General features: G+C 39.9%; 1 protein-coding gene across 1 annotated transcript; it reads left to right on the top strand.

The window, feature by feature from the left end:
- The first annotated feature begins 4566 nt into the window (after window positions 1–4566).
- On the top strand, window positions 4567–22499 carry washc5 (WASH complex subunit 5). The gene is given in 30 exon segments (XM_061673941.1): window positions 4567–4676; window positions 5096–5312; window positions 6747–6892; window positions 7008–7092; window positions 7278–7378; window positions 7592–7784; window positions 8088–8240; window positions 8415–8528; window positions 8648–8819; window positions 9039–9166; window positions 12858–12987; window positions 13200–13312; window positions 15809–15898; window positions 15900–15976; window positions 16894–16969; window positions 17069–17179; window positions 17315–17455; window positions 17959–18039; window positions 18159–18260; window positions 18335–18514; window positions 18603–18727; window positions 18852–19014; window positions 19121–19223; window positions 19308–19387; window positions 19485–19588; window positions 20910–21039; window positions 21140–21236; window positions 21559–21712; window positions 21861–21948; window positions 22033–22499. Coding segments are annotated over 29 exon segments (3480 nt in total). The 5' UTR covers window positions 4567–4676; window positions 5096–5126; the 3' UTR covers window positions 22090–22499.
- The last annotated feature ends 1076 nt before the right edge of the window (window positions 22500–23575 follow it).

Raw genomic sequence — 23575 nt, 5'->3', positions numbered from 1 at the left:
CAACTGTACGTATATGCAGTCATACGTACCCCTGTCACATTGGAATGAAAGTATAGGCTACGCCTTTTTCATAACCTCTAGATGGCGGCATACATTTATAAAATATGAAAGTTTTTTTCATTTCCCCCTATACCTATGTATTATTCGCTCTATTGACTTTTGACAATTTTTGGGGAAACAAAATGTGCATTACACACGAGAAATTATGGTAATATATTTGATTAGTATTTAGGTTACTGAGGAAAAATTGCATTGGTCAGTGAATTATGCTGAAGCTTTTTTTATATGTAAACGTGCTTATTTCACAATACTGATACCACAACAAAGATTTAGTATTTCTCTTATGCTTTAACTAATTTGATCCTCTTGTATTTCAGTAAACTGATGTGTGATGACAATGATTGAGCTTTTTGCACTGTGACACGTTTGTGCATGCTGGAGCATCTCAATCAAGAGCACAGAGCCGGTTCAATTACACTCGCAATAACGTTTAGGTCTCCACAGGCCGAGGGAGCATTTATATGCTAATAGGTATGACAACAGTAATGACTTGCAATAGAAAGACATCTGCTGCTTGATCAAATCTGATAGGTTATTGCCACAACCTACCTTTGCTATTTGTTCTGAAACCATTTATTAGCCCCAGAAATACTAGTGGGAACAATTTTTTGGTGTTGAGCATTGATGTTTTATCATCCCGTCCCCTGGCCTCCTTTCATCTTTCAGCATTGCATGCAATGGATACATTTGTAGGGCTACGTTGGACCCCTGAGAGAAATTTGAGAATGGATACTGTATTGCATCGTTGAGTTATCTCTATCAAACAGCGCAAAATCACATTTTATTTTGGGGTGGTTTCAATACACAGCACAACATGTATTCTTCCATCCTATTTGAAATAGAGACCCTCTCCCCACTTGGAAGAACCATTAAGTGGAAAAGGGAGTAACCTCCAACGAGAGGATTGATGCATAACCCAGGATGAAAAGAAATGGAATAGGTTGGGTTAGGATCTGGTGGAGAAAAGTAACAGAATTGTGGCTGATCACTGTGCTGAAATTTTTTATTTTTGTTATGATAGTACTGCCCTGCGGCTGACTGGCAGGGTGTAGTCTACCTTTCACCTGAAAGTCAGCTGGGATAGGTTGCAGCCCCCCACGACCCTGAACAGGATAAGCGTTATTGAGAATGGATGGATGGATGTTATGATAGTAGTTCGATGGTGAGGCTCCATACAATCAATAGACATTTAGGTTTTACCATGAGGTCTCATACTTTTACATTAAATTCCCCTTCACCACAATTGGTGCATAGCTTTCATGTCATGATCAAAATGTTACAATACTAGGCAAACACACGTGGAAGTGAAAATGTTTTGCATGCACTGATAGTGTTACTTGTGTTGAGCACATTTCATACCATGGTTGAGCACATTTCTTACATGGTATGAAACCATGTGTTTCATACCATGTTCCTGTTTATACCGTTGAATAGCTTTCTAAAGAAAATCACTAGCTGAGCTCATTTTACTTGTTGCATCTCCATGTTAAGCCTGCGTTATTATACAGTGGAACAATCAGCCTACCTCACTAAGCTCAGGTCAGCGGTAATCAAATGACTAACTCTGCATATGTGCTTTGCTTTTTCTTTGGCTTTTTGTGTTTTTTTTGCAACACTTATTCTAAAAGAAGGCTGCAGTCTCGACTCACATTTAAAGTAGTAAGATTTCAACACCATAGCAGCGTAATTTGTTGAAACATAGACCGATTTATTCTATTTACATCTTACAATTAACAGTAGCAGACTTATTTTTGCACTTATGTGATCGTAAAGGGCACGGTGGCCGACTGGTTAGAGCGTCAGCCTCGTAGTTCTGAGGACCCGGGTTCAATCCCCGGCCACGCCTGTGTGGAGTTTGCATGTTCTCCCCGTGCCTGCGTGGGTTTTCTCCGGGCACTCCGGTTTCCTCCCACATCTCAAAAACATGCATTAATTGGAGACTCTAAATTGCCCGTAGGCATGACTGTGAGCGCGAATGGTTGTTTGTTAGCTGGGATAGGCTCCAGCATGCCCGCGACCCTTGTGAGGAGAAGCGGCTCAGAAAATGGATGGATGGATGGATGAATGTGATCATGAAGAATGTTAATACGTGAGACGTGAGGAACATCTGCAACGACTCATTATGCATGTCTTACATTTTTTTTATTATTAATAGCAGTGCTTAACTTATTTTTATACTTGCAACACTGTTAAGAATGCTAGAATTGTACTTAAAGGTTTTATGATGGAGGCAATTATACTCTGGAACGTATTATTTTTGTTCAACAATCCGAAAAAAGCACAAGTTGATAACTTATAACCATATACTGTATCAGTTCCACTGTGTTTTTGTTTTATGATAAGTTAAATGGTAAAACAAACCATGTTGACCACATTAATACGGTATCATTAAACATGCTTACCATGCCAGCAAATGGTAAGAGTGGAGCTGACATTCGATTAGTGGTGTTTTCATTGGAATGAAATTGGAGTATAAGTGGAGAACCAACCACTATGGTAGGCCGCATGTGATTGAGAAAAGGAGTGAGGACGAGTCTTTAGCTTGTCTTATCCCAATGAGACAAGCCTGCTGGGCACAAGCTCGGGAAGAAGATCAATGAGGCTGAATAGCAGAGGGACCGCGCGGCAGGATGAGCTGCCTTTAATCACCTCACACACTTCACAGTGGTGCGAAGGTTCCCGGCCATGAAAAGGTTTAATCACCGGTAAAGCTGAACAGAGTCAACTTGCTGTTAATAAGGGGCACACAGGCCCTGAGGGCACACATGCAGAAGTGTACATTTGTCGGTTCGCCTTGACACACACGAGCATGCACGCACACAACGCACACACACACACACACACACACACTTTACAAGTTATTTCACGTATTCTATCATTTACAAAAACCCATGAAAATTAGCAATTTTAAAAAACATTCACAGCTGCTGGGTGCAGATAAGAACCTCCATATATTTTTTTAGAATAATCATTTTAAAAGCCTGTAGAATTTGTTTGAATACAAAAAAGCTTTGATAAAGGTGGTCGACCGTTATTTGACTGTCAATCCAAGGGTTTTACTGACAAATGATAATTACCTGGCGCAGCAGTCAGTGATGGCCAGGCCACTCAGGGAATGACAAGTGGGATGTCAATGCTTTTCATAGGCTGTGGAATGAACAAGACTTGGCCACTCATCCATCAATAGCTAAATGAAATGGCTTTCTGTGACCTGGGTGACATCCCATGCGTGCACTTTACCCACATATAAATGCTCTATTTCATTTTATTATCAAATACCACCTTGAGTCAGTGATTTTTGGTGTGAGCAAATCCACAAAGACCAATCAAGATAACAAGACGAGAAACTCTCTTAAGGCAGTCGAGGGTTAATAAGGTTTGTAGTAAGAGACCTCATTAAAGAAAAGGTTTCATGATGCTTCCCAGGAAGCCCATACAAGCTTACCCATGTGCCTCTGAGAATGTAACCATGGTGTGATAAAAAATAGGTAATAAATCCCATGGCTGTGGGGACGTCGTCTATAGTGTGTGGACAGCCAGGACAATGAGAAGGCGAGCTATGAATCTAAATTGCACCTATCTGTGTTTCTAACTATAAAATTCATTGGAAAAAATGGCACTGCACTGCCTCAAATAAGATTGATGTTAATCAGGACGTTAAACACACCTTGCCATATGTCAGCTGTCAGATTTTCCTGCAACCACATTGCACTCCTAAATGTAGTGGGGGGTTTATCAGGGTTATCGAGGGCCTTATGCATATTAAATATTGCAATAGCGTTAATCTTCTGACGATAAGGCAGAAAAATGAGCATAGGCAATTAATTATCAATTGTTGCGGGCTAAAGGATCAAACCTCACTCTGTAATGCAGAAAGGTGACAGGTCAGACAAACACCTGGTCTGTATGACCACAATTAACCTCTGGTGCTACGCAGGTCCTGCCAGTCTGTTAGACATCTTGGCAATAAATAAACTATTCCAATTCAAAATATGCAGGAAATAAGTCATGTTGACCGCATGAAAATTTGACTAGTAGGCAGCCTCAAAATACATTTATTTGTGTTGTTGTTTTTTTTTTCAATAGTGTATTTTTTTTAATTGTTTAGGTCATGGCTCTACATTGGTGCCCTCCATAGAGTTAGCAGGAGAGACATTGTATTCTCTCTCTCGCATATTTATTTTATCCAGGGACATAAGTGGAGCCATGACACCACACTCAGAGAGCAAGTTAAGTGGCGCAGCAATGAATGCCTAAACTGGTGGATCTCTGTCGCCATCTAACGAATCATGGCGGATTTTCAATAGCAACTGCGGTCTCTATTCTTCAAAAGCTAAACTGCAGTATATTCATAGGTTTTTAAGGTGTATAAAAAAAACCCTGTACATTTTCACACAGCAATATTCTGTATTTGCAGAACGGAGGAAGTGCCCACTTGTGTTTCTTTAGTTTCCGCTTCGGCGTGCTGGTTACTATGAATCAAGCGCACCCAGTGGCAGGGTCACATGGTTGGTCATGAGGAAGTAAACAGTGAAGAAGAAAAAATCCAAAGCGACTATTTACTGAGAATTACGACTTTTCTGTCAATTTCTGTTGGACCACTAACTCATATAAAGGTACGTGATGGAGGAAATATGTTTTTAGATTTATTTGGAATGTGTGGATCATCAAAGCTAATTGAAGTTGCGGTGAGAATAAGCGCTAACGTTAGCTTGGGACTGAAGGAGGGAGCTCAACGAGCATAGACAATTTACATTACATAACATTTTGTTTTTTCATTCATGCACAATGTACATCGTTTAAAGTTAGCTGTTACGTATACATGTACGTACATATACACAAGTAAAAATAATGTGATGGTTTTGGATATGTTTGCGCAGTTCCTAGAGTGGATTCGTATTTGTTAATTAATAGCAAAAATGTAGTGGACACGTGGAGGACATGTTTTCAGAGTGCATTCTTGCTGGCAATAACATAAGTAATTGTTTTGAAATTTAAGTAAGAGCTGTATTCAAACATTCTGTGTACCTGACAGGTGTGGATCCTCTTGGTCTCCTCCAGCCGCTATGGTCGACTTCTTGGCGGAGAACAACTTGTGCGGCCAGGCCATCCTCAGAATAGTTTCAAGGGGGAATGCTATCATTGCTGAGCTCCTGCGCCTCTCTGACTTCATCCCTGCAGTTTTCAGACTCAAGGACAAGAGTGATCAGCAGAAATATGGAGACATTATCTGTGACTTCAGCTACTTTAAGGTAAGGATTTGGCCAGGGAGTCATCCATCCATCCATTTTATATGCCGCTTTATCTTCATTAAGGTTGTTGGTGAGCTGAAGCCTATCCCAGATAAGTTTTGGTGAGAGGTGATGTACATCCAGGACTGGTTGCCAGCTAATCGCTGGGCTTGTACAGACAAACCCTTCACCCTCACAGTCACACCTATGGATAATTTAGAGTGTTCAGTAAACCGAACATGTACGTTTTTGGAAACTGTCGTACGTAGCTGTAGAAAACCCATGCGAACATGGTGAGATCATGCGAACTCCACACAGGAATCCTGGAGCTGTGATCCAAACCGCCGAACCTTAGAAATGTGAGGCAGATTTGCTAATCCACTGTGCTGCCCATCGGGGGATCAAGTCAAGTACACATATAGTGCCAGTTCTGTCCAAAAAAGTTGTCCTAGGCAATTTACATATGAAGCAGTTGTAGAAATCAACTCTACACACGTCATGGATACACAGGTTTATTGTAGCTTCTGCCATCAAGCGTAAGAGTGTTTCACTTTTCTCCCTGTCACTATACATCGGTCGCATAGATATAGCTAGCTGAACAAAGATATATTTGCAATTAATAAATGATAATTTTCTGACAGATAAAGTATAATTGGATAATTTCCCGACGGGGACACCTCATTATTTCTCACGGCACACTGGTGTGCCACGGCTCCCTGGTTGAGAATCACTGGTGCTGACCATTAACTGTACTAAAAATAATTTTATGGGGATCAGCAGTATAAATGGTATTTTTACTACTAAATTAATTATCGCATATATTTATTACATGTCACTGATGGTGTAGTGGGACACTCGCCTGACTTTGGTGCAGGCAGCGTGGGTTCAGTTCCCACTCAGTGACTGTGAATGTGAGTGTGAATGGTTGTCCGTGTCTCTAGTCCCTGCGACTGACTGGCGACCAGTTCAGGGTGTAGTCCACCTTTCGCCCGAAGTCAGCTGGGATAGGCTCCAGCGCCCCGCGACCCTAACTAGGATAAGCGGTGTTGAAAATGGATGGATGGGTGAATATATTTACTACTACTAAATTAATTATAGCAGATATTAAGGCATTTCTGTTGTTGGCTGCACCTCTAGAAGTAAAGGCACCCATGAGTGTTTTGAAATAATTCTTCGTAAGAAAAATATGTAAAGATTGAAAAAGAGAGGAAGACCTTTTTGACTCAGTTGTGGACCAAAAACAGTTAGCCATTGTCTGACATTTTGTCTTTGCCTCCAAATTGTAACAACTACCAGTACTACAAAATACTGAGTCAAACAATGTTTGCATAAAATTGCTGCATTGTTGTGGGTATGATTCATGAACTACATACTACTTCTTAGTTGGTTCTCTTTGCAGTGTTTGTGTTGATTCTCTCTTCTTTCTTGCACCTGCAAACAAACATGGTTCTCTAGGGCCCAGAGTATTATGAGGGAAAGCTGGAGGCCAAACCTGACCTTCAGGACCTGGATGAAGAGTTTAGAGAAAACAACATTGAGATTCTTTCAAGATTCTATTTAGCTTTTGAGAGCGTCCACAAATACATAGTAGATTTAAATAGGTAAGACAGAATTATTATGTTCACAATGACTGGGGGCTTTTGGGCACAAGTTTCTGACTTAGTTTAAAATTAGATGTTGCCGATGACTCTTATGTCTTGTTTATCTTCTCTCCAGATACTTGGATGACCTACATGAGGGTGTTTATATTCAGCAGACTCTTGAGACTGTGCTTCTAAATGAGGATGGAAAACAGCTACTGGTAAGTGACATAATGTGAATAAATCAGTTATAAAAGAGACTTGCTATTTCTTTATACAGGGTTCATATCAAAGCCATTGTTCTCTGCCACAGAAATGAAGACTCATTTGCATATATAGCACTTAAAACTATTTGGGAAGACACTGCAGAAGAAAGCTTGAAGTATGTTTTCTTTCCCACTCCTAGTGTGAGGCGCTCTACCTGTATGGTGTTATGTTGCTTGTTATTGACCAAAAAATTGAAGGGGATGTCCGAGAAAGGATGCTCGTTTCCTACTATAGATACAGGTAGATATAAGACTCACATACATGCACATGCAAATAAATACACAATTCTTCTACTGACTCGAGTTACAGATGAATGTCAAACCCTACTATTGCCTAATATTAACACTGCTTCTTTAATTATGGAAATAATGATTTGATTGGATACATTTTACATATGCTGAACATGTATCTATTAATATGAATAACTGCTTTGTTTTGAAAAATTTCCTTCAGTGCTGCAAGGTCTTCAGCTGACTCCAACATGGACGACATCTGCAAGCTTCTGCGCAGCACCGGCTTCTCCAGCCAGCCTGGTGCCCGACGGCCAGCCAACTACCCAGAGAGCTACTTTCACAGAGTTCCGATCAGTGCCACATTCAGTAGCATGGTTGTTGGGAGATTGCGCTCCGACGACATCTACAACCAAGTAAGAAACGCTTACCTTAGAAGGGTTCTTTCTTGGTTCCAGGCATTTTTATTACGATGTGAGTGCTTAACATTGAATAAGTGTGAATTATTTATTGTGTGGATTGCAAAAAATAAAAATCCTGAACTTCACCACTAATCCCACCCACCACATCTGACAGGAGCTACTGGTCCATACATTGTATTATTTCATTTTCAAATTGTTTCATTCTTGAAACCATTATCTGGAGTTGTTCTCCAATTTCGTTGTATCTGCTTATAATGGGAATAGTCTAGAAATAAACATGTTCCTTCCGCTCTAAAGGTGTCTGCCTACCCTCTACCAGAGCATCGTAGTACAGCGCTGGCTAATCAGGCAGCCATGCTATACATCTGCCTTTACTTCAGCCCGTCCATACTGCAAACCCAGCAGGCAAAGATGAGAGAGATTGTGGACAAGTACTTCCCTGACAACTGGGTATGACTCTTTATGGGTATATTCGGTGGTTAGACTGTGGGCTTTTTATGTTTTTATGCATCGTGGAAACTGGAAATTGCTATCATGATCATTAGTGCAATATCATATTCTCTCCATTTTCTTTGTGTCACTTTTGTTGTTGTATGGAAATATTTTCATCTTGCCGAACCACAGGTTATCAGTATCTACATGGGGATCACAGTGAATCTGGTGGAGGCCTGGGACCCATACAAAGCTGCTAAAACTGCTCTCAACTACACTCTAGATTCTGCTAACATCAAAGAGCAGGTACAATAAAATTGCATTGTTCTGGAGTCCTGAAAAGTACAATATATATTTTATCATAAAGGTGTTGGATAAGTGAGATTTGTACATCAGATGAATGAGATAAGTTTGTTTGTTTATAGGCGACCCGTTATGCCACTAGCGTGGAGACACTTCGGCCTCAGGTGCAGCAGCTGCTGAAGGAAGGTTTCCTCAGAGAAGAGATCATCCTGGATAACATTCCAAAATTGCTTAACTGTCTGAGGGACTGCAATGTTGCTATTCGCTGGCTAATGCTGCATTGTGCCGAGTCAGGTGACCCCAATTGTGTGTTTTTTGAGTCAAGCTATCTTTTGATATTCTTGTCATATAGACAAAGAATTAATCAGTCGTGTTCAATGTCACCTATGGGGGCAAACATTTCAAATGCTTTGAAGATTTTAAAATATGGCACTTAAATTCAAGCAAGATATTTATTTATGCAAAAGTACAATATTGATATACAGCTGACATCAATGTGTTGATGTTTGACAGCGTATGACCCAAACAATAAGAAACTACGCCAGATCAAAGACCAAGTTCTCAATGACTCCAAGTACAACGCCAAGATCCTCTTTCAGCTCCTGCTCGATACAGCCCAGCTTGAATTTACACTCAAGGAGGTCAGCATTTATTATATATTACTCAAGGGCGATGATAACTTAGTATTTACACCAAGGTGGTTAGGTTAACGTTGGGCTGGATTTCTCTGTTTGCATGTCTGTGTATGTTGATAATGTCTTTTTTATTTTTAAATTTACATTTTGGCGAGAATCCACAAATTGATGGAGTTATAAAAGCTAACTGTCACTTCATTTTTCATAAATCAATTTATATTCCATCCAAGGGGATAAAATCTTAACATTTGGGGTGTTTATTATATGATTTTGCAGGTGATAAAAATGTACAGTGCCGTGAAAAAGTATTGGGGCGCCCTTCTCAAATTCTTATATTTTTGCATAGTTTCCACAGTTTAAGATCATCAAACAAATGTAAATATCAGACAAATATAACCCAAGTGAACTTAAAATGCTGTTTTTAAATGGTGATTTCATTTATTAGGGAAAAAATATATATATTCGAAGTTACCTGTGTGAAAAGGTAATGGCCCCCTAAACCTAATAACTGGTTGGGCCATTCTCAGCAGCAACAACTGAAATATATATAACTGGCAATGAGTCTTTAAAATCTCTGTGGAGATATTTTGGCCCACTCTTCCTTGCAGAATTGTTTGAATTCGGCAAATATTTAGTGTTTTCAAGCATGAACAGACTTTTTAAGGTCATGCCACTGCATTTCAAGTCCGGACTTTTACTAGGCCACTCCAAAATTTTCATTTTGTGTTTTTAAGCCATTTAGAAGTTGACTTGGTGGTGTGTTTGGGATCGTTATCCTGCTGCAGAACCCAAGTGCGCTTCAGCTTGAGGTCATAAACTGATGGCTGAACATTCTCCATCAGGATTTTCTGATTAAAAAGCTGAATTCATGGTTCTATCAATCACAGCAAGTTGTCCAGGTCCTGAAGGAGGAAGCAGCCCAAGACTATTACACTACCACCACCATGTTTGACTGTTGGTAGAGAGACACACCTTCCAAAAACCTCAATTTTCATCTCGTCAGTCCATATAATATTCTCCCAAAAGCCTTGGGAATCATTCAGATGTTTATTTGCAAAAGACGAACCTTTATGTTCTTTTTGGTGAGCAGTGGTTTTCGCCTTGGAACTCTGCCATGGATGCCATTTTTGCCCAGTCTCTTCCTTATTGTTTCGTCATGAACACTGACTGACCTTAACTGAGTTAAGGGGGTATGCAATTCTTTAGAAGTTGTCCTGAGTTCATCTGTGGCCTCCTGGATGAGTCTTTGCTGTTCTGTAGGGGTAATCTTTGTTGCCACTTCTGGGAAGGTTCACCACTGTTCCATGTTTTCTCCATGTGAGGACAATGGCTCTCCCTATGGTTCGCAGGAATCGTAAAGCTTTAGAAATGGCTTTTATAACTCTTTCCAGACTGATGGATGTTAATTACTTTATTGGTCAATTGTTCTGGAATTAATTTGGATCGTGTCATTTTGTTGCAGCTTTTTTAGATCTTTTTTCCGGCTTGATTTTTTTCAGAACATATTGTTTTTAAGTGATTTCTTGATTGAACAGGTCTGGAGGTAATCAGGCTTGGGTTAGGTCAGTGAAACTTAGCTAAAAGTTGTGATTAGCCACAATTCACGATTTAATGGAGGGCGATGGGGGGCATTACTTTTTCACACAGGGCCAGGTACCTTTTTAAATAGTTTATTTTCCATAATAAATGAAATCAGCATTTTAAGTTCACCAGGGTTATATTTGTCTGATATTTACATTTGTTTGATGATGTTAAACAATAAAGCTAGGAAACTATGCAAAAATATAAGACTATGAGAAGGGGGCCTTTTTTTCACAGCACTGTATGAGCGTATTTGTTAAAGTTGAGCATGAGACCCAAAGCAAGGTTCTTTATCTTAGCTTTGAATTGATTTAAAAAAAAAAAAAAAAAAAAAAATTTTTATTTCATGTTGGTTGAAATAACTACATGCCTGTTGTGTTTGTTATCATAGAAAAAATAGACTGGAATAAGAATAGAATAAGCATTTATTAGTTATGCTATTGGATCATCAATTAATTCATAAGGCGCACCGTATTATTGGGCGCAGGCATGGTCAAACACGCTAGCTTAAAACATATGGCACCATGCATGCACGCTAAAACAATGTTTTTAAAAAGGCAGCAGGAGCAAAACTGAGTTCGGTTTATTGAAGTATTTAACAATGTACTCACGTTATTTTTTGATCAATCCTCATCCACAAATCCATCAAAGTCCTCATCTTCTGTATCAGAAATGAACAGCTGGGCAAGTTCTCAATCAAACACGCCAGGTTTGAGTCAGTCTTGTTGCCGTGCGAAAGCTCGAACAACAGTGCAACCAGACACGTTAGCCCAGCATCCACAATCCATTCACAAATTGTGGCGTAACTCGCCCGGCGCTGCCTCCTAGTCTTAGTAAAGCTGTGTTCGCCATCTGTCATCCATGGCTCCCACGCCGCTCACTTTACTTTGAACGCCCTGTTTACACAGATGTCCAGCGGTTCGTCAAGCCTCCCGAAATGATGGCAAGGTCCGAGTTATTGCACTCAGTCGAATGGTGACTGTAGAGACGCTTCTCCCGGCTGTTCTTTGCTCATTAATCCATTGCTCGAGTTGGTCTTCCAACTCCGGCAACCTCGCCTTTTTTCCCGCTTTTTTTTCTGCTTTTTTTCAGCTTCATCTTCTTGACTTGGCGAAGCTCGTTTTCCTGCTTCCTCCACTTGCGAACCATGGATTCGTTGATCTTGAATTCTCTCGCGGCTGCTCAATGTTCGTCCGTGTAACTGATAGCTTACAGTTTAAACTGTGTAAGCGTGTCTCTTCGTAGGTGACATTTTCGGGGGTCCTTAGCCAAACCGCACACCCAGGAAATGCTCCCAGTCAGTCAAGCAGTAAAAAAATAATAATAAAACAACAACAAAAACACCCTGGCAGCATATACCTACTGGGGGCGTGGCTTTAGCGTCCTACTTCACGCACCCTTCCCCTGTCCTCGGCCACGTCCGCTTTTCCTCTGTGTAAGCAGAAAAAAAAGGTCAAACAGAACGTGCATCACACAACAAAATTTATAGATGTCGGAACTTGGTGCACACATAAGGTGCGGCGCATTATAAGGCGCCCTGTCCATTTTGAAGAAAATTTAAGACTTTTAAGTGCGCCTTATGGTCGTGAAAATACGTTCTTTTTTTAAAAAAAGAAAACTATAGTCAAATCGGTTTTAGAATAAGTCTGTAACATAGCAAAATGTGGAAAAAGTGAAGGGGTTTGAATACTTTCTGGTGGCACGGTAATGTTCCTTTTCCATCTCAAAAGAGCTTACTGCGTACCACTAATTTGATTTCTCCCACAACTGTAGGCTATTAATTACGTACCGGGCGAGGTTTGCGCTCTTGAACTGCTCTTGTTGCAAACATTACGGCCTTTAAATAAGATATTAAATTGTGAGCTCCGTTCTATTGTCACATGTATAGTCTCAGAGTGACAGCAGGGATTAAAGGCAGGACACATTTTCGAGCTATCCACACAATCTGTGTTTCCTGTTCAATGTGTCCCCTCTGCTGTTTATTAACTCACTGTAGGGTAGCATATGGCTAGCCATTCAGTCATTAGAAGATGACTCAAATTGAATCTTTTCATTACATAGCTCATCTGACTAATCCTTTCTCATCAACTCCACATCTGTGCTGGCCCTCCTCCAGATGTTCAAGCAGATGCTGTCAGAGAAACAGATCAAATGGGAGAGCTACAAGAAGGAGGGATCAGAGAGAATGACCGAGTTGGCCGAAGTCTTCTCCGGTGTTAAACCACTTACACGAGTGGAAAAGAACGGTGAGTTAGGTTGGCGAGGATGTGCAGGTGTTTCAGTGTTCTACACTGTTTCTGGTAAGGGTTATTGCAATCATTGCACATGAACACAAACACAATTTCTAATATTTTGGGCAGAATCTGATTACATTTTAGAAAATAAATAGATAATACAAGATAACTCAGTTATTAATTTACTTGACTGACCTAATGTCTATGTTCTGTCACCATCACAGAAAACCTTCAAGCCTGGTTCAGAGAAATCTCAAAACAGATCGAATCTTTGAACTATGAGGACTCTACAGCCGCTGGTAGGAAGACGGTCCAACTCATACAGGCTCTTATCGAGGTGAGGAAGATGATGTATTTGAGCAGAACCTAAAAAAGTACAATCATTCAACATTTTGTTTGCTTCCATTGTGTTACCTTTGTAACATTGTAAATTGCTATATATTCGGTTGACATGACCCATATTAGCAGCACGGTGGTTATCAGGACTGCCTCACATTCTAGAGGTTAAAATCTTCGCTGACGTCCTTCTTTGTGGAGTCTGCATTAACTGCTCGTGCTTGCATGGGAATTCTCTGGGTCCTCTGGCTCCCTCCGATGTTCCCAAAACTTGCATTTAAAAAAGCTTGAAAATGTTTGAAAGTTTCACATTTTATCCAAACTTATCACACTTAGTCATGGTGACATTGTTGACGTACAGTACTCATCAAAGGTGAGTTGCTTTCAAGAGCCGTGAGAAATAAGTGTGCCTCAAAGTTCCAAATCATTTGCCAAATGTGAACGGCTTGACCAAAGAACTGTTCCTGTATAGCATGTTCCAGGCTCCAAAGACTTTTTTTATTGCTCAGAGTTAACACTGCAGCCATGCCACTCTCTTGCTGCCAGCCCTCTCCGCACAATAGACAATAGATATAACCACCATCGCATTGCCACCACATCAACGCCCCACATTAAACATGGCCGCCACATAGGCATGGGAGGCATGTCTTTTTGAATTGGATCTAGTCATATTGTATTAGAGCTGCACAATATATTGTTTGAGCATCTGCATCGCGATAAACGTGTGCGCAATAGTCACATCGCCGGGTCCTCTGCAATGTTGGTGTCCTGTAATATACAGTGAATCAGCTGTAGTATCAAAAGTGACCAGTAGAGGGAACCTGTTTGGACAGGCTAATAAGATATTTCGCTTTTCAGAATGAAACTACTATAGGCAGGCGCAGCAGAGTAGTGAGCGCACGAAGTACATTCAGGGACACTGTGTAAATGGGAGTGTATATGTTCCTTGATTCTTTCTGAGGAAAATTATAATTTTTATCAGAATGCTTTAGTTAAAACACTGTACAATCACACTGTGATAATATGGAACTGATCTTGTTTTCTAATTACAGTAGAAGATATGATAATATATTTTGTTAATATAGTCAGCCAGAGCTGCTGACAATGCAAAGTTATCAGTCATTTGACCATCGTTCCTGTCATACTGTGTTCCGTGTTTTTGTTTTCAGATCCCCTTAAATTTTTCACTCTTTGTTATATTGTAGCCATTTGCTAAAATCATTTAAGTTAATTTCTTTTCCTCATTAATGCACACACAGCACCTCATATTGACAGAAAAAAATTGAGTTGTTGAAATTTTTGCAGATTAATTAAAAAAAGAAAAACGGAAATATCACAGAGCCATAAGTATTCAGACCCTTTGCTGTGACACTTATATATTTAATTTGGATGCTGTCCCTTTCTTCTGATCATCCTTGAGATGGTTCTACGCCTTCATTGGAGTCCAGGCCAAAAGTATTCAGACCCTTTGCTGTGACACTCTTATATTTAACTCGGGTGCTCTCTGTTTCTTCTGCTCATCCTTGACATGGTTCTACACCTTCATTAAAGCCTGCATGGAGTTTGCTAAAAAAAACACCCAAAGGACTCCAAGATGGTGAGAAATAAGATTCTCTGGTCTGGTGAGACCAAGATAGAACTTTTTGGCCTTAATTCTAAGTGGTATGTGTGGAGAAAACCAGGCACTGCTCATCACCTGTCCAATACAGTCCCAACAGTGAAGCATGGTGGTGGGAGCATCATGCTGGGGGGGGGGACAGGATGACTGGTTGCAACCGAAGGAAAGATGAATGCGGCCAAGTACAGCGATATCCTGGACGAAAACCTTCTCCATAGTGCTCAAGATCTCAGACTATGCCGAATGGTCACCTTCCAACAAGACAATGACCCTAAGCACACAGCTAAAATAACAAAGGACTGGCTTCAGAAGAACTATGTGACTGTTCTTGAATGGCCCCAGAGAGCTGACTTAAACCAAATTGAGCATCGCTGGAGAGACCTGAAAATGGCTGTCCACCAACCTTCACCATCCAAACTGACAGAACTGGAGAGGATCTGCAACTGTGAACTAGTTCATTTTTGGACTGATAAACTTAGGCAAAGATTTTGAATTCTGAACTATGAACTGAAGTAGTTGAAGCTGAACTTTCCCAATACTGATCCTGTATTATTTCACATCGCAATATATATTGCAGGTTTAAAAAAAATCGCAGTGTAATTTTTTCCAATATCGTGCAGCCCTATATTGAATATCTGTTACCCGGAAATACGTCAGTCCCATTCTCTCAGTTATATCGGGGTCCGTTTTATCGAGGTTCCACTGTATGTGCCGTACGTGGCTGGCAACCAAGCTAGGGTGTATCTTGCCTTTCACCCGGTGAGTATAACCAAGTTTATTTTATGAGCCACCATTGTATATATTCTGTAAATACAACCAACCAAACGTGTACATACCTGTACATATTTAAAAATGCAATATTTTCCGCTTGCTCCTCAGGTTCAGGAGTTCCACCAGTTGGAGTCTAACCTGCAGGTCTGTCAGTTCCTGGCAGACACCAGAAAGTTCCTGCATCAAATGATTCGCACCTATCAATATCAAGGAAGAGGTCCTCATCACAATGCAGATAGCGGGAGACTTGTCATATGCATGGCAGATCATTGACAGGTAGGCACTCTAAAAGACGTGAGGAAGACAAATTATGCAACAGTGAGTGACAAGTCACATACTTATCATGAACTCACTGTTTATCAGTCAAGGGACTATTGTTGTTAAGGTAATTATTGTACGCTACTGGGATATAGTGAACATAAAATCTTAGTTCTTTAAAGAAAAAAAATCTTTGTTCTATTTTGAAAAAATGTGTTAGTTAATAACATACTCGAGAACTCAATTTGTACATAAAGGGGTATGCTTTTCTTTGACATTTTCTTGTCAAAAGGTTGATATAACTGTGCCAACCTCCTTCTGTCGGGAGAACAGCTGCACTGTAAAACGGTAGTCATCCATGAGTGTATTGGAATGCTTGAGAAAAATCCAGATTTCTGGTGAGATAGTGTGGTCATCTCCAACCTTGTATTTCTAGTTTGAAACTTCATTTCTTTATGTTTTAACACAATTAGGACAATGACACGTATCATTTTGTTATTATAAACATGATTCTCATGGCTGAATTTATAACATGCCATTTAAGAAGATGCATAGTAAAACCTGTGATACTCATGGCCAAACCAAATAAGTTTTTTCCTTTCAGGGGCATTTTTTCACCCCTTGTTACATTGTTGAAACAAAATAAAATGTTTGACAATCTCTTTGTCATTGTAAGGTAATTGTGTTGTGATATCATGTATCATAATCGTAACATATAACCCATTCCTGCTTTGTTAAAACAAAAGTTAAAGGGTTAAATACAAATATCTCCAATGCTAGAATGTCACATATTTTATTCTCTACATGACTTACTGATTCATCGGTCTGCACGTAGCACCCGACGCAGGCTGTTTTTGTTTGTCATGCAAAGCAGATTTCAGGTTTCTTTTCCTCTATCACGTATTTTGCTCTCTGACTCATGTCTTACCCTGCAGCTTCACATCCATTATGCAGGAGAACATTCGTGTAAACTCATCCATGGTCACAAAACTGCGAGCTACTTTTCTGAAGGTGAGGCCAATTTTCCCTCTGTCTGCATGGATAACTAGGATTTTTTGACACTTCCCAACCATGATCTTAAATCCAAAATGTGTGTGTTTGTGGGCCCAGCTAGCCTCTGCTTTGGATCTTCCATTGCTGCGTATCAACCAAGTCAACAGCGCTGACCTGCTGAGTGTTTCGCAGTTCTACTCAGGAGAATTGGTGGCTTATGTCAGAAAGGTGTAATACCTTGTTTTCAACATTTGAATAATAACATAGAGCTGTCAACTGTATATGTACTGCTAACTAACTTTTTGTGTTTTATTTTGTGGTTGTTGGCTGATTGTTGTTACTTTCTTTACTTTATTTTTGCAGGTACTTCAGATCATTCCAGAGAGCATGTTTACCTCTTTGGCCAAGATCATTAAGCTTCAGATCCATGATATCATCGAGGTGCCCACGCGGCTGGACAAGGACAAACTGAAGGACTACTCCCAACTGGGCGCGCGCTATGAAGTACAGAAGCTTATTAGTTTGTAATGGTCTCACACAGATCACGTCTACTGTGTAAAATCGAAAGCTGAATTATTCAAAACAACTTGAAGATGTTTTCATGTGGAACATTAAATGTGATTACACTGCTGCTCTTATTGGAGCAATTTTCTGCACCCCCACCCCCTGCTTTTACAGTGAAAAACAAATGAGAACCTTTAGTTTGTGCCAGCAGAGCCTTTTTTGCACAATAGTTCATTCTTCATAGCAAATATTGGGCTGCTTGCCTCCAAATTATTAGAAAATCTTTACAAAACAAACAATTCATTTAAACACAAACACTGATTCAAACACTGTTCTGAATGGAAATATGTTGAATTTTGCACTTAAGTTTTTTTAGTTCTGGGAAAACAAGTCAACATGACTACAAAAAAAAAACTAAAAACATTCGTTACACATTTTTTTCGTCATTTCATAATATTTCGGCATTAATGATTCATCTTTGTGCTTCAATGTCACCACTACAGGTGGCTAAACTCACCCATGACATCGCCATTTTCACTGAAGGGATCTTGATGATGAAGACCACTTTAGTTGGAATTATCAAGGTGTTTCGTATTGCTTGTTATTGCATGGTGTAAAAGAATTACCTAATTTTAACTTGTGACCTTCTTAAGCAGACTTCCTTGATACGTTGTGTGAGAGTGAGACGTTTGTGACGTTTCAGGTGGATCCCAAGCAACTTTTGGAGGATGGCATCAGGAAGGAGCTGGTGAAAAAGGTCGCTTATGCGCTTCACAGGGGATTGATTTTCAACCCCAAGGCTAAGGTTAGGCATCAGATCTGTTCTATCGTATAAATAGGAATATGTTGACATTGATTGTGGATTCTCAATTATCTCAGCCAAGTGAGTTGATGCCCAAGTTAAAAGACATGGCAGCCACCATGGACGGGGTCTACAGGTCGTTTGAGTACATCCAGGACTATGTCAGTATATATGGCCTTAAAATTTGGCAAGAGGAAGTGTCCCGAATCATCAATTACAACGTAGAGCAAGAGTGCAACAGTTTCCTCAGGGCTAAGGTTGGATTCAGTAATGGCAGGTCAACACTATTTTTTTTTTCCAGCATATGTCAGTTGATTATTTATTTCCTTCCTTGATCTCGATCAGATCCAGGACTGGCAGAGTGTGTACCAGTCCACTCACATCCCCATCCCCAAGTTTCTATCTGTGGATGAGTCTGCCACCTTCATTGGACGTCTCTGCAGAGAGATTCTCCGGATCACTGATCCCAAGTATGGATGTATTGAGCATAAAAACTGGAGATAACTTTTTTTTTTTTTTTTTTTTTTTTTAAATATAAAACAGTAAGTAAAATCTTGCAGTGAATGTTTAATCTATCTTGGATATGTTTTTCAGGGTAACATGCTACATTGACCAATTGAACACCTGGTATGACCTGAAGAGCCACCAGGAAGTGACCAACAACAGACTGTTCTCAGAGATCCAGAACTCCTTGGGTACATTTGGTCTCAACGGCCTGGACCGCTTGCTGTGTTTTATGATTGTCAAGGAGCTGCAGGTAATGAGCTTCCAGACAACAGTTACCGTACAGTACAAATTGATGCATCAAATGTTCATCCCAGCATACAGTATTTGGACCTTAAAATATACATCTATCTGTTTAGAATTTTCTGACAATTATTCAGAAGACTATTCTGAAGGATAAAGCTGCTCTAGAGGTCTTCAAAGCCATGCTGGGTGCTGTCACGCCAGTTCAGGGCATTGTGGGTAGGTAGATATTTAAGGAAAATTCTTGGATATTTCCTGTGATCCTGTGACTGAACATGTATTATATATTTTCTCTTTTGATAGGTAATGCCATTAAAGTATATGCCAGTGCTGTAGCCAAAACCCCCAAAATATGGGGGCCATATTTGGAGGCCATCATGAAGGTACTCCATGAAATAATGTTTGCAAATAATAAACATAGATATGATTTGTTTACAGTAAGGAGAACATGCCCAACCTAATATTGAATGTTTACTGTAGGTTGGTCAAATGCAAATTCTTCGTCAGCAAATTGCTAATGAGTTGAACTACTCGTGCAAGTTTGACTCCAAACACCTGGCGGCTGCCCTCGAGAACCTTAACAAGTCAGTCCAGTGGTCACTTTTCTCCAACACACTGCTGCATAACAAAATCCAAAAAATATTACAGCTTGGGTTTCATGCACTGCAAAAACTCCAATCTTATGAAGTCAATTTATCTTATTTATAATGAAAACATATTCCTGTACTTATTTTAAGACAGTTTTGCCTTTTTTTTACCTAAATTTTCAGCAAGACCAAAAGTTGTTTTACGATACACGACCTTATTTTAAGAATCATCCATCCATTTTTCTGAACCGCTTATCCTCACATGGGTCGCGGGTGTGCTCGTGCTTATCTCAGCTGACTCTGGGCGAGAGGCAGGGTACACCCTGAACTGGTCGCCAGCCAATCGCAGCGCACATGTAGATAAACAATCATTCGCACCTACAGACAATTTAGAGTGCGTGTCAAACTCGAGACCAGATCCGGCCCGCCACATCATTTTATGTGGCCCGCGAAAGCAAATCATTTGCTTGAAATGCCATGATTCTTGCTAAAATCTGTACAACAAATTTAAATTGTCATATGTAATAAATAATAAAGTTGTGATACTGCAACCATGTTTTTGTTACCAACACCCTTTTTGAATGATAGTTGAACAAAATATGACCTATGACTTTTTATTTCAAAACTAGTCATCCATCGATTTGTTGTCTATGTAATAATATAAGGAGGTGATTCAACATTTATATTTCACAATCATAATGGCCCTCTGAGAGAAAACGTAACTATGATGTGGCCCGTGGCAAAAATGAGTTTGACACCCCTGATTTAGAGTCTCCATTTAATCTACCATGCTTGTTTTTGGAATGTGGGAGGAAACCGGAGTGCCGGGAGAAAACCCACGCAAGCACGGGGAGAACATGCAAACTCCACACAGGGAGGCAGGATTCCAACCCGGGATCTCACAACTGTGAGGCAGATTTTGAGAATCTGCTTTAAGAATCATATCAAGTCAAGTCATACTAGTTTCCTTGGCAGATTATTCGCCTAAAACAAGACAGTTTGTCCCTAAAATAGTTGAAAAAATCTGCGAATGGGAACTGGTATGAAATTAATTAAGATTCTTAAAATAAGATCTTGTCTTGAAACGAGTCTTTTTGTCTTGCTGAAAATTCAGGGGAGAAAAGTCAAAACCTTCTTAAAATAACCACAGGCAGAGGCTGTCACTAGAAATAAGATAAATTCACTAGTTAAGATTTGAGTTTTTGCAGTGTGAGGCATTTAGTATTTCTTCTGGTACTTGTGAATAAAATGCTTCTAACTTAAACTTGCATTCTAGTTTTGTTCCTCAGTGTTCTTTTGTGTTTTTGATCCTTGCAAGGTCGCTGCTCGCAGACATTGAAGCCCACTACCAGGACCCTTCGCTGCCCTACCCAAAAGAGGACAACACTCTTCTGTATGAGATTGCAGCCTATTTGGAGGCTGCGGGTATTCACAACCCACTTAATAAGGTTCATGGCGATTAATATAAATGATTTTGCCTTATCATCATCTCGCAATTGACCTCAAATCAACTTGCTGAATGTTCTTTTATGTTTGTGGTTTTCACAGATCTACATCACCACAAAGCGCCTCCCTTTTTTCCCCATTATTAACTTCCTGTTTATTATTGCACATCTGCCTAAGCTTCAGTACAGCAGAAACCAAGGTAGGTTCCCACCTATTTCCCTCATTAAAAGTACCTGTCAGTCAGTTTATGAAATTATGAATGCTACATTTTACACATGCCATTTTTCTCACAATTCAATCGAGGGCAAAATGCAATTATTTATTTTTTTCCTAATGTCAAGTATTTGAGAAAAATAAGAACATTTTACTTTATGAGATTATGTGTAACTTGTGCTTTTACAAAAAAAATTTTTAATAAAAGCTATTGCTGTGAGTAACTACTTTAACTGTTATTTAGAAAATGCTTACTGGTGTATGACCCTGCTAGGACATGTAACTGTAATATGTTGTACTTCTAACAGGAATGACGTGCAGGAAATCCACCGACCCTGTTGACTGGCCTCCCTTAGTGCTCGGACTGCTGACACTTCTCAAGCAGTTTCACTCCAGATACACACAACAGTTCTTGGCTCTCATTGGTCAGTTCATCCGCTCTATCATGGAACAGTGTACAAGGTAACCAGGCAGACCAATGACACTTGCTTACCTTAATCCATATATTTTTTTTTTTTGCAATTTATTGATGTAAATACAAATTTAAAATACATTCAGCTAATATCTTCATGAGCTTTCTCACCTTAGTCCTTATTTTCCCCAATTAAAGTCAAAAGATCGCTGACATGCCGTCTGATGTGGTGGGAGCGCTCATGTTCCTGGAAGACTATGTGAAATATACTAAATTGTCACGCAAGGTAGGTGAGCCTCAAACTTTGAAAATGGAACATATGCTGTCATTTTGCTGTAACTGCATCTATTTTTGTTCCTGTGTTCTAAAGGTGGCTGAAGCCCATGTCCCCAGTTTCATTTTTGATGAATTCAGAACTATACTCTGAAGATGCGGAAGAAGCACCCAGTCAGAAAATAACACTTTTGCCTTTTGTATGCATTTCATTGTTTAGATCATTAATGCCTTTATGCACATATTTTGTACATAGAGGAAATTACCTTAGAGTTCCTAACAATATCTTACCATTTTGTAATACTATACGTAATAATAAACATGAATGTCCATTTGTTGTTTGAAGAGGAAATCTTATGTAAAACAGAATTTGTAAGTGCTCGTATACAAATTGTTGGGTCTCCAGAGTGCCTGCCAATTCATAGAGTGTAAATTCAAACAAGCAGGTAAATATTTTGCTATCTGCCTATTTCTAAACATGTATCTGTGAGTGAAATTGGTCTGCACAATAACCACCCCCACACAGGATTTTTTAATGACTTGGAAGCTAAGCTTGGTAAAGATTGAGAAACACTTTTAACTGTGCCCAACAGTAAGAATTTGAATGCACAGACTAACGTTTGCTTCTGATGAGTGGCACATACTGGATTGTTCAGTGACGTTGTCTACATGGTGGGGTTAGTGCCTATGTTTGTCAATGTACAGTATGCACACATGGTTCCACCTATGTGTTTTGAAATTTTAGATTCGGGTCTCTCAGGGGAGACACCCCTCAGTTCATCCCTGGGCGTCATGGTAATGAAACAGGTACTCTCCATTGACCTTGCAGTATGTGGGGTAGAATCAGGTCTCACTAACTTCCATCAGACAGCCAGTCCTGTAAACAGGGTAATTTCAGCAACACCCAAATAGGATATGTGTAAAGTCTACTGTCTTTGTCCTTTGGGTATTTTTACTCCCCCCCCCAACGTATACAGAATTATATATTTTGGGTGACAGTAGCTCATCTATCTGTAAGGACTTTGGAACTGGAGAGTCACGGTTTGAGTCCTGCTGCAGTGAAAAATGTTAAAAGGCAACAGGTTGGAGAGATGCTGCTTTCTGACTCTCGTTGAGATGCCCTTGAGTAAGGCACACCCCTCCCAGCTCAAGACAGGTTCACTGTTCGCTCGCACCTTGCATCCCTGCATGTGTGTGATCTGGCTCTCTGTGTGGTGTGCAACACAAAATATATATTTTCCCGATGAGGGATTATAATGAGTACTGTATTTTTCGGCCTATAAAACACACCGGATTATAAGGCGCATTAAGCGAAACAAAACAGATAAGTCACTTATACAAACACCATAATAATATGTTGAAGCACAGCATGTATTACTCCTCACTACGGTAGCCGTAATGCTCCGACAATCCGGCTTCGTAGCTTACCAAAGTCATACTAAGACATTTTGACAGGTTTTTGAGCGCCGTGTACCACATAAAATCGGTTCGAGATCAGTAAGCACAACCAGAATTCATACATAAAGTGCACTGGATTATAAGGTGCACTGTCGATTTTTGAGAAAATTTAAGGATTTTAAGTGTGATTTATAGTCTGAAAAATATGGCACTGAGTGGAGATGTTGAAAGATGAGACAGGA

The sequence above is a fragment of the Phycodurus eques genome, chromosome 4, assembly GCF_024500275.1.
Source record: "Phycodurus eques isolate BA_2022a chromosome 4, UOR_Pequ_1.1, whole genome shotgun sequence".
NCBI lineage: Eukaryota > Metazoa > Chordata > Actinopteri > Syngnathiformes > Syngnathidae > Phycodurus > Phycodurus eques.
The sequence above is the reverse complement of the archived record's forward strand: the minus strand, read 5'-3'. Positions and strand labels throughout refer to the sequence as shown.